At 49.9% G+C, this 12,098-nt stretch overlaps 1 protein-coding gene across 4 annotated transcripts in view; it reads left to right on the top strand.

Moving 5' to 3' along the window:
- ADCK1 (aarF domain containing kinase 1) overlaps positions 1-12,098 on the top strand; it is a 91,668-nt gene that overhangs the window by 6,996 nt on the left and 72,574 nt on the right. For all 4 annotated transcript variants that reach the window (XM_075425722.1, XM_075425724.1, XM_075425725.1 and 1 more), the window contains exon 3: positions 535-618. In XM_075425722.1, the coding sequence (XP_075281837.1) occupies positions 535-618 (84 nt within the window). The remainder of the gene's footprint in view (positions 1-534; positions 619-12,098) is intronic.

Below are 12,098 nucleotides of genomic sequence, written 5' to 3' on the forward strand. Positions count from 1 at the left end.
CGAACCCCACTGCTGTGGGCAGGGACACCTTTGACTAGACCAGGTTCCTCAAAGCCCCATCCAGCCTTGCCTTGAACTCTTCCAGGGATGGGGCATGCACAACTGAAAAAAAAAAATAAAGTGTGGGATAACTGATGTGGCACAAACAGGATCTGCATGGCCTCTGTTACTAGCAGCAGACCTTACTGTGGAAGCCCCAGATGGCTGACTGAGAATGGGAGTCCGCTGTGCAAGGTGCTGTACAGAGATTATGAAAATGCTTCGAGCTTCTCAAATAGAAGATAGTATAGGAGTGCCAAGTGTTGCTTTTTTTTAATAGCTACATGTCAATGAGTCAGTGAGGTCCCTGCACTGCTTTCTACACGTTAATTGAAATTGAAATATTTTAAAATTTAATTTCTTCTGAGTCAGTTACCGTAAACTTCACTGTGGAGCTTACACTTTGGAGCCTAAGCTACGTACATTCTCCTTAACAGAAGTTTTGGTTTTTTGATAACTGCAGAACTTGCTCAACATTTCTGGTTTTGTTTACAGACGGCGGTTATCACCTATGACTACCTCACCTCTCTTCGAAGTGTCCCATATGGATCAGAGGAGTATGACTTCCTCAAATCACAGGTAGGTGAAGGCACTGGATTGTGTTCTGTGGAAACTCTGCAAGGCACAGCAGTGTTGCCAAAGCCATTGCTGTAAAGCAAACCATCAAGCTGTCAGCTTAATAATTCAATACACCTTCTACCAAATTATTAACAGCAAACTGTACTGCATATTAGGTCAGATTCTTGTAGGACCTGCATTCCCCGATGGAGAAGGTCTCTTGACAAGAGTAGCTACATGCAGCCAGTGCTTGCTTATGTCCATTAGAGATTCAAGTGCTCGGTGTAAGGGCTGAGACTCATTTGGGCTCTGTCACTGGTTCTCTGCTCCCCAGACTGAGAGACCTGGCAGTAGTTTCTTATCGTGGTTATTGGTTGGTAATGGCCGTAACATGAAGGCTGAGGGACTTAAGTAAAAGGTGTGCGTTGGAAGGGAAATAATAGGGATGAATCAGGCTTGCAAATCTCTGAAGAAATAAGAATTGGGCAAAGAAACATACATCTCATTGCAAAACACATTGTTGTGTTTTGATGTCAGTAATTAACATGAATAGAAAAAGCATTCTAGTGAGAAGGAAGATAAGCACCCCCATTGCTCCTCTCATTCTTGTGCTGTGCCTTTCATTCCAGCCTACAGCCCTACAATACCTTGAGCTTGCGGGATCAGGGGCGCAGGTGGTGTTTTCCTCCATCCCATCAGTGGCAGGGGACAGCACTGAAAGGGGCAGGAAAACTCACTTGGTTAACAGGTGGCTCAGAGACTGGTGCCATCGGTCAAATTTTGGCTTTTTTGATCATGGGGAGGTATACACAGCACCGGGCCTGCTGGCAACAAGTGGAGCTCAGCTATCACAAAGGGGGAAAAGAATTCTTGGCCACGAGCTGGCGGGGCTCATTGAGAGGGCTTTAAACTAGGTTCGAAGGGGGAAGGGGATATTGCCCAGCTCACTAGGGATGAGCCCAGGCTTGGAGTGCCAAGGCCAGGGGTGAGATTGACAGCCCAGCTCAAGTGTGTTTACACCAATGCACGTAGTATGGCCAATAAACAGGAGGAGCTGGAAGCCATTATACAGCAGGACGGCTACGACTTGGTCGCCATCACAGAAACGTGGTGGGACAACTCGCATGACTGGCATGCTGTCATAGATGGCTACAGACTCTTTAGGAAAGACAGGTCAACAAGGAGAGGTGGGGGAGTTGCTCTATATGTGAGGGAGCAACTGGAATGCATTGAGCTTGGCCTGGGGGCAAGTGAAGAAGGAGTTGAAAGCTTGTGGGTTAGAATTAAGGGACAGGCTCACACGGGTGACATTACGGTGGGTGTATACTACAGGCCACCCGACCAGGAGGAGGAGGTTGATGAAGCCTTCTACAGGCAGCTGCAAGCAGCCTCACAGTCACAGGCTCTGGTTCTCATGGGGGACTTCAACCACCCTGACATCAGCTGGGAGGACCATACAGCTAGGCAGGCGCAATCCAGGAGGTTCCTACAGAGCATCGATGATAACTTTCTGATGCAAGTGGTGGAGGAACCAACAAGGAAAGGCGCGCTGCTGGACCTCGTGTTAACAAACAAGGAGGGACTGGTGGAGGACGTGAAGGTCAGAGGTAGACTCGGCTGCAGTGACCATGAAATGGTCGAGTTCAGGATCCTGCGTGGAGGAAGCAGGGCGATAAGCAGGATCAAAACCCTGGACCTCAGGAGGGCTGACTTTGCCCTCTTCAAGGAGCTACTGGGAGGAATCCCGTGGGCCAGGGCTCTCGAAGGCAGGGGGGTCCAAGAGCGCTGGTCGCTCTTTAAACAACACTTCTTCCATGCACAGGAGCAATGCATCCCCCTGAGAAAGAAATCGAGCAAAGGAGGCAGGAGACCTGCATGGTTAAACAAGGAGCTTCTAGCGGAGATCAGGCAGAAGAGAAAGGTGCATGGCATGTGGAAAGAGGGACAGGCCACTTGGGAAGAGTACAGAAACGTAGTGAGAGCATGCAGGGATGCGACGAGGAAGGCCAAGGCTCACCTGGAATTGAAGCTGGCAAGGGATGTCAAAAACAACAAGAAGGGCTTCTTCAACTACATCAGCAGCAAAAGGAAGGCTAGGGACAACGTGGGGCCGCTGCTGAATGAGGCGGGTGTCCTGGTGACGGAGGATGCGGAGAAGGCAGAGATAATGAATGCCTTCTTTGCTTCAGTCTTCAGTGCTAAGACTGGCCCTCAGGAATCCCAGGCCCTGGAGGTAAGAGAAGAAGCCTACAAAGAGGACGACTTTCCCTTGGTCGAGGAGGACTGTGTGAGGGATCGCTTAAGCGATCTGGATGTCCACAAATCCATGGGCCCCGATGGAATGCACCCATGAGTACTGAGGGAGCTGGCGGATGTCATTGCTGAGCCACTCTCCATCATCTTTGAGAGGTCCTGGAGGACTGGAGAGGTGCCCGAGGACTGGAGAAAGGCCAATGTCACTCCAATCTTCAAAAAGGGCAAGAAGGAGGACCCAGGGAACTACAGGCCGGTCAGCCTCACCTCCATCCCGGGAAAGGTGATGGAGCAGCTTATCCTGGAGGCCATCATCAAGCAAGTGGAAGAAAAGAAGGTTATCAGGAGTAGTCAGCATGGATTCACCAAGGGGAAATCATGCCTGACCAATCTGATAGCTTTCTACGATGACATGACTGGCTGGGTAGATGAAGGGAGAGCTGTGGATGTTATCTACCTTGACTTCAGCAAGGCTTTCGACACAGTCTCCCATGATATCCTCCTGGGGAAGCTGAGGAAGTGTGGGCTGGACGAGTGGTCGGTGAGGTGGATTGAGAAGTGGCTGAATGGCAGAACTCAGAGGGTTGTCATCAGCGGCGCTGAGTCTAGTTGGAGGCTGGTGACAAGTGGTGTCCCTCAGGGGTCAGTACTGGGCCCAGTCTTGTTTAACTTCTTCATCAACGACCTGGATGAAGAGTTAGAATGTACCCTCAGCAAGTTTGCTGACGACACCAAACTGGGAGGTGTGGTAGATACACCAGAAGGCTGTGCTGCCATTCAGCGTGACCTGGATAGGCTGGAGAGCTGGGCAGAGAGGAACCTGATGAGGTTCAACAAGGGCAAGTGCAGGGTCCTGCACCTGGGGAGGAACAACCTCATGCACCAGTACAGACTTGGGGTGGACCTGCTGGAGAGCAGCTCTGCGGAGAGGGACCTGGGTGTCCTGGTGGACGACAGGTTAACTATGAGCCAGCAGTGTGCCCTGGCTGCCAAGAAGGCCAATGGGATCCTGGGGTGCATCAAGAAGAGTGTGGCCAGCAGGACGAGGGAGGTTCTCCTTCCCCTCTACACTACCCTGGTGAGGCCTCATCTGGAGTACTGTGTCCAGTTCTGGGCTCCCCAGTTCAAGAAGGATGAAGAGCTACTGGAGAGAGTCCAGCGGAGGGCTACAAGGATGGTGAGGGGACTGGAACATCTCCCCTACGAGGAGAGGTTGAGGGAACTGGGCTTGTTCAGCCTGAAGAAGAGAAGGCTGCGAGGGGACCTTATAAATGCCTACAAATATCTGAAGGGTGGGTGTCAGGAGGATGGGGCCAAGCTCTTTTCAGTGGTGCCCAGTGACAGGACAAGGGGTAATGGGCACAAACTGAGGCACAGGAAGTTCCGTCTGAACATGAGGAGGAACTTCTTCTCTCTGAGGGTGACGGAGCACTGGAACAGGCTGCCCAGGGAGGTTGTGGAGTCTCCTTCTCTGGAGATATTCAAGACCCGCCTGGACAAGGTCCTGTGCAGCCTGCTGTAGGTGACCCTGCTTCGGCGGGGGGGTTGGACTAGATGACCCACAGAGGTCCCTTCCAACCCCTACTATTCTGTGATTCTGTGATTCTGTGATTCTGTGAGCTGGGAGCGACACAGAGTTTTAGCTGAGTCCACATGGTGTACGTAGCCAGGGTCTCTCTGCTGTTCCAGCTCAATGCCTCTTTGGAGTGGGAAATATGGCTTGTGCCAGATTAGACCAGTCTGCATATTGTGGTTGAAGTAAGGTCTTTAATGTCATTTTTCTTCTTAGTGCATGTAGGATGTATGCCGCTGGTGTGGTTGTAGTACACGGGGTGGTGCTTTCCAGGGACTATCAGACTGGAGGGACTCTAAAGCTGGAAACAGCGGTGGGCCAGGTAGAAATCAGTGGCATTGGACTCCAGCATGCTTTAGTATTCCTCTGGCAGAAAATCCATGTCACCAGTATAGTTTTAGAGTATTTGGGATAGTTTGCAGAGTGACTTCTGTGGGCTGCTTCTCATCCTCTCCTGTCTAAACGTGCTGAGCTGTTCTGCAGTAGCTCCCCATCCCAGGTGAGTGGCACTGATGCCCTGGCATAAACTGGAGATAAATGTGTTGAAGTCTGGAGCTTCACTTTCCATCTGCCCATGTCTCTGCAACATGCCTTTGAAATCTGGTTTGCAGAAGGGCTGCTTGTAGCTTTCTTGAGCGACACCCAAGTTATGGAGTTATCGGTGCTGTGGACAGCTTGTCATTTGGCAGCAGTTCGCAGCAGCCTTTGCAAATTCCTGACCTTTTGCCGTGTCCCTCTGTGACTTCATTAACCTCTGTCGTGCAGGTTTTGATGGTTTGTCAATTCACGCCCCAGGCAGCCAGAAAGGTCCCTGTTTGCTGGCGCTGCACAGAGCTGCGCTCTCCCTGCTTGGCAGTCCAGACTGGCTGAGTCAGCCTCTGCGCTTGGCAGAGCCAGTGGCAAGTGCAGTGTGTCAGCATGACACGAGAGGACTCTGTGGCATGGCCAGCACTAGCCTTTGGCTGCATGAGGGGGAATGAGCTGGGATATAGGAGGAAGTAGACCCAGGCATAGCATGAGTTAGTAAAACTCGTTGGCCTGTGGAGACCTGTCCTGCTGTTGGCAGGTCTTATGGAGGGCCACCACTGAGCCTGACAGTGACAGCACTTGTAGGTTCCTCAGCAGCATCCCTGTAGAGCTTGTGCTAGCAACGCATCAGTTTGGTGTGGGAGAATTTTTTGGGCCTGGACAATTGCATGCCAATCCCTTTATGTCAGTGCAACTCTAAGTGGATTGCGATCAAGTCTTTGCCAACTTCATGCTGTGGAAGCTGATTTTGTTGTTCTCGGACTAGTGCAGAATGACTTTTAAGAAGTTACCCCACTGGAGCTGGTACTAAAGATTAAGCTCTGGATGGGGCCAAGAGGATGTGAATGTCCCTCGCAGGTAAATGTTTGGTGTGAAGGATAGTTATCCCGATACTTAACCAGGCTTCTAGTAGCCTCTGTCCTGGACAGATCTCTGGTGCTTTCAGCCATTCATTATACTCTCTTTGCTTTTTGCCCTCTTCATACGCTGAGAGTTTGGAATTTTCTTTTAAGCATGTGTATGAATTGGTTACTGATTTCCAACTTCACTTTTGGAGCTGTGCCTAGAAGAGAGGTTCTATGAGGCAGGGATTTGGTGACCCTGGGACTGCAGGTAGTGCCAGCAGGTCTGGGTGCAGCTGCTGTGCCTCTGTCTTTGGTGAGGGGGTACAGCTGCTTTTGTGTCTGGGACGGGTTTGCAGCTGGGAGTAGAAGAACACTTTTTCTGTGCATCTCCTCCTGATACTCAGCGTACTGGTGGGTGCTACTCCAGTGCAAATAATGCTTGACTTGCTGTCCATGGATTCCCGGTTAGCCATTAAACTGGAGCCTCTAAATTACCCATGGCCTCTAATGAAAGATGGAAAGCCTCAGTGGCTGCACCAGTCTCTGAGCCCGTTGGGGCCAAACAGGGTCATAGTCAGTAGGAAACAATTAAATCCAAAGCAGAATAAGAAGCAAATGGGTTCCCCAGGGTCTTTTAACCAGGTTCCTGCTTAGGTCCAAGGAATTCTCTTCAATCTTACTCTATTTTTCTGTCCCTCATGGACCACTTTTGATGCTAATGCTGTCACCCCTCAGTTCTCAGCACCTTTTTACGGCTGGCAGATTGAGGGTGTTTTACTACTTTCCATGAGACAAGAAGCAGTAGCTGGGAATTCACTGTGTGTCCCTGGGGTTGGTTTGCCTCCCTCTGATTCTCCTGTCAGCCAGGAGATATGAGAATCCACCTTCCTGACGGCACTCACGGCCCTTCCTCAGCAACAGCCAAGAGGAAAAAATGTCATATCTTTTCCATTCCTGCCCTGGCTTAAGTGGTCAGGCTTTATGTCCATCCCAGTGGTTGCTTCATCTCACTACTGGTGGCTGGACCACATAGGTAACTTGATCTTTCTCCTGAGTTAAGGATCCTTTCCTGGGATGTTTGCCCTTTTCCTGCATATGATGATCATGCCAGGGTACTGATGTCAAGGCCAGTGGTAGCCATGGTTAGCCCCAGGGCATTGGATGGCTGTAGGTCTAGTGTCAGCAGTGTTAGGGGAGATATGAGCTTTCTTCACTTCATGTCTGTTTCATTAAATGATTCGTGCCATCTTTGCACATGTAAGTTTGGGCATTTCTTCCCGTTTCTGCCCCTGCTTGTACTGGGTCAGAGGAGGAAGGAGGGCAGCCTGCTCAGTGCAGTTTGCTTACCTATTGCTTTCTTAACAAAACATTTTATTCTGTAGAGGGCTGCATTTCTCTCACATTCTTCTGCCTCCTTGAGTGTTTGTTTCCTCAGTCTCAAGTCAGCCTACTCTGTGACATTTCCAGTGTGCCTTGCATCGTAGCACCTGGATGTCTTGGTTGACACTTCCTATATTACTGGCATCAATGTCTGTTGATCCTGCTGTCAGTCAGGAGGTATCTCACAACATGCAGTTTGTTTAAGGGCTGGCTCAATGGGATTCTGAGTTGTTGTCAATGTAGTAAGAGGATTGCAATGGGTTGGTCATCTTGCAGATTTCAGCACAAGTGGCCACAGTTGAAAATCTTGCGCAGAGCATTTTTTTTTGTCTGTAAGACAAAAGGTAACTGCTGTGAACGTGGATATAGGTATTTTTTTAATGGAGAGGAGATAGCAAGGAGAGAAAGGATCTGTGGTCAAGGTGTCTCGGGAGACAGTAGGAATCCATTATTGAATTAACTTTCTTGGCTACAGAATTGCTTTGTCAGAGAAAAGCCATGTGGGGAGGTTAATTAACTTTCCTCCTATTGAGAGCAGAATGAGGATGTTCTCCTTATTCAAACTCCTGGTTATTGGGCTGTCAGTGTCTAGGCAAATATTTTGGAGGTGTAACCTTGTGTCATCATTAGATAGAATACGATCTCGTGATCGTTGGAGGCTATTCCTGGTGTTTGTTGTGTTTGCCTCGCGGTGGGGTGGGTGTTTTCAAAATGAGCTGTGTCTCAACAGTGAAGTTGCCTGACTGAAGGATCCTGGAAAGAAAATGAGTGGGTGTACATGTGCGTGTGTTTGCCCAAAATAACCTACAGTTTCTGGATAGTTCAAATAACCTGTGTCTTTGGACTTCCCTCGTGATTCAGTAACGCTGTGTGCCTTAAATAATAAGAAGTGATGTCCTAAAATAGTTTCTTCACGATGGAGGTGGATTGCATCTGTGGAGACAAATCCCCAGGAGCTCTCCATGGCATTCCTTCAAAAAGGCAACTGTGAATGGGGGACTGTGGCCTGTTCTACGCCACAGCCAGTACGCGTGGTGGTGGCTCTCTTTGCTTGTGCTTCAATCTGTGGTGAACTGGAGTGAGAAGAAGCAAATGAACTTCCCTATGAGACACGGAATAGCCATTAGGTGGCAGTGACTTTCTGTCACCAAGCTAAATGGGAACCAGTAATAGAGAGGTGAAGAGCTTCACAGCCCATCCCCAGTCCCTGAGCTGATCATGTTTGGTTGCCCTATTATGTGCTCCCCAGGATATCTCTTCATCTAAAAGGCATGGTCGGCACTAATGCAGTCTAAAAAAGCTACTAGCAGGGCCAGCTGGTGGCTTGATGACTCTACATTTGAGCACTGCTGTCTGGCAAACTTCCTGCCAACACATAAAGAATGAAAGTTTTGCACTGAAAACACATAACAAGCTGTAAAATAAATCTTATAAGACACTTCCTTTTCCTCCTGCTTTCTAGAGTGGTGTCAACTGAACATTATGGTCACAGCATCTCTAGGTTTTAATTTTGTAGCATTAGGAAGGTCAATTTTTTGGGGGGATGTGTGCCTGTGAAACAAGATGTTCTTTAGTCCTCTGCAATGATTTATTCAGAGAAATGGGCCATCTCACTGTGACATTTTTGTAGGAGGAAGGAGGAGAGAAGTGACGGGAAAGAGGCAATGCCTCGTTTATTGCTCTTTTTCTCCTGGCTGTGCAACCTCATCCCTGAAGTGCTTCACTCCAGGAGCATGAGTGTCAGGTGTCAGGCACACCACTTCTCTAAGTGGTCCTGCATCCTTCTTGCACCTCCCAGCAGGAGTGAAACTGTGTGCCTTGGGAGCATTTAGCTTTCTCTCCTCCAGGTGGGGCTATCCCTTTTCATTTGAATCCTTGAAGACCTCATTGCTTTGCTTCCTTATAGCTGCTGAAGAGGTACATAATAGCCAGAGGAATATCTGAAGAACATCTCAACTGGTACAGTGAGGAAACCATTAGGAAGCCCTTGAAGGATGTAGGCTGCAAGGTGCCTGCACCATGAGAGCTATAAAAAGAGCAAATGGAAAGTGAAGAAATAATCTTTTTTTTGGTGTTTGGACTACGCTTCAAGTCCCAGTGCAAAATGGACACTCAGCAGTGTAAAGGCAAGAGATATGGCAAGAGATGGTATCTCCTCTGAAGAGCTCATGGTTGAAATTTATTTATTTGCCTAGATTTCACCCTAGAAGTGAGCCGTTCAAATAGGTATGAACATAGCATTTCTAGAGGGTTGAAGGTCTGTGCAAAGAGGGAAGGAAACAAAAAGCAGGAGTTGCTTAGGATGCCACTAAGTAACTTAAGGCTGGTCCCATTGATCCTAATTAAGGGTGTTTTCTTAATGAAGGACTGTGTGTCCTTGAACTGCTGGCCAGTTTGTATGACTTGGTTGTTGGAGGCCGTTTCTAAAGTCAGTATCGCTAACAGGTAGCCAGTGCTTTACCTGTTCTAAGAATAGGAAGACAGCTGGCTTGAGAATTGAAATAATCTTATCTGAGACTAGGAAAAATAGATACCTGAAGGATTCATTTTGGGATCACAGAGTCACAGAATCGCAGAATCACAGAATGGTAGGGGTTGGAAGGGACCTCTGTGGGTCATCTAGTCCAACCCTCCTGCTGAAGCAGGGTCACCTACAGTAGGCTGCACAGGACCTTCTCCAGGCGGGTCTTGAATATCTCCAGAGAAGGAGACTCCACCACCTCCCTGGGCAGCCTGTTCCAGGGCTCTGTCAACCTCAGAGGGAAGAAGTTCTTCCTCATGTTCAGCTGGAACTTCCTGTGCTTCAGTTTGTGCCCATTGCCCCTTGTCCTGTCGCTGGGCACTACTGAAAAGGGCTTGGCCCCATCCTCCTGACACCCACCCTTCAGATATTTTTAAGTATGTATAAGGTCCCCTCTCAGCCTTCTCTTCTTCAGGCTGAACAAGCCCAACTCCCTCAGCCTCTCCTCGTAGGAGAGATGTTCCAGTCCCCTCACCATCCTTGTAGCCCTCCGCTGGACTCTCTCCAGTAGCTCTTCATCTTTCTTGAACTGGGGAGCCCAGAACTGGACAGAGTACTCCAGATGGGGCCTCACCAGGGCAGTGTAGAGGGGAAGGAGAACCTCCCTCGACCTGCTGGCCACACTCTTCTTGATGCACCCCAGGATCCCATTGGCTTTCTTGGCAGCCAGGGCACACTGCTGGCTCATGGTTAACCTGTCGTCCACCAGGACACCCAGGTCCCTCTCCGCAGAGCTGCTCTCCAGCAGGTCCACCCCAAGCCTGTACTGATGCATGAGGTTGTTCCTCCCCAGATGCAGGACCCTGCACTTGCCCTTGTTGAACCTCATCAGGTTCCTCTCTGCCCAGCTTTCCAGCCTATCCAGGTCACGCTGAATGGCAGCACAGCCTTCTGGTGTATCCACCACACCTCCCAGTTTGGTGTCATCAGCAAACTTGCTGAGGGTACATTCTAACTCTTCATCCAGGTGGTTGATGAAGAAGTTAAACAAGACTGGGCCCAGTACTGACCCCTGAGGGACACCACTAGTTACCAGCCTCCAACTAGACTCAGCGCCGCTGACAACGACCCTCTGAGTTCTGCCATTCAGCCACTTCTCAATCCACCCCACCGACCACTCATCCAGCCCATACTTCCTGAGCTTCCCTAGGAGGATATTATGGGAGACTGTGTCGAAAGCCTTGCTGAAGTCTAGGTAGACAACATCCACGGCTCTCCCTTCGTCTACCCAGCCAGTCATGTCATCGTAGAAAGCTATCAGATTGGTCAGGCATGATTTCCCCTTGGTGAATCCATGCTGACTACTCCTGATAACCTTCTTTTCTTCCACTTGCTTCATGATGGCCTCCAGGATAAGCTGCTCCATCACCTTACCTGGGATGGAGGTGAGGCTGACCGGCCTGTAGTTCCCTGGGTCCTCCTTCTTGCCCTTTTTGAAGATTGGAGTGACATTGGACTTTCTCCAGTCCTCGGGCACCTCTCCTGTCCTCCAGGACCTCTCAAAGATGATGGAGAGTGGCTCAGCAATGACATCTGCCAGCTCTCTCAGCACTCGTGGGTGCATTCCCTCGGGGCCCATGGATTTGTGGACATCCAGATCGCTTAAACGATCCCTCCCACAGTCCTCCTCGACCAAGGGAAAGTCGTCCTCTTTGTAGGCTTCTCCTCTTACCTCCAGGGCCTGGGATTCCTGGGGTCCTGCCTTAGCACTGAAGACTGAAGCAAAGAAAGCATTTGGTAGCTCTGCCTTCTCTGCATCCTCTGTCACCAGGACACCCGCCTCATTCAGCAGCGGCCCCACATTGTCCCTAGCCTTCCTTTTGCTGCTGATGTAGTTGAAGAAGCCCTTCTTGTTGTTTTTGACATCCCTTGCCAGCTTCAATTCCAGGTGGGCCTTGGCCTTCCTCGTCGCATCCCTGCATGCTCTGACCACATTCCTGTACTCTTGCCAAGTGGCCTGCCCCTCTTTCCACATTCCATGGACCTTTCTCTTCTGCCTGAGCTCTGCTAGAAGCTCCTTGTTTAACCATGCAGGTCTCCTGCCTCCTTTGCTCCATTTCTTTCTCAGGGGGATGCATTGCTCCTGAGCATGGAGGAAGTGTCGTTTAAAGAGTGACCAGCGCTCTTGGACCCCCCTGCCTTCGAGAGCCCTGGCCCATGGGATTCCTCCCAGTAGCTCCTTGAAGAGGGCAAAGTTAGCCCTCCTGAGGTCCAAGGTTTTGATCCTGCTTATCGCCCTGCTTCCTCCACGCAGGATCCTGAACTCCACCATTTCATGGTCACTGCAGCCGAGTCTACCTCCGACCTTCACATCCTCCACCAGTCCCTCCTTGTTTGTTGACACAAGGTCCAGCAGAGCGCCTTTCCTTGTTGGTTCCTCCACCACTTGCATCAGAAAGTT

The sequence above is a fragment of the Opisthocomus hoazin genome, chromosome 7 (assembly GCF_030867145.1).
Source record: "Opisthocomus hoazin isolate bOpiHoa1 chromosome 7, bOpiHoa1.hap1, whole genome shotgun sequence".
Lineage (NCBI taxonomy): Eukaryota > Metazoa > Chordata > Aves > Opisthocomiformes > Opisthocomidae > Opisthocomus > Opisthocomus hoazin.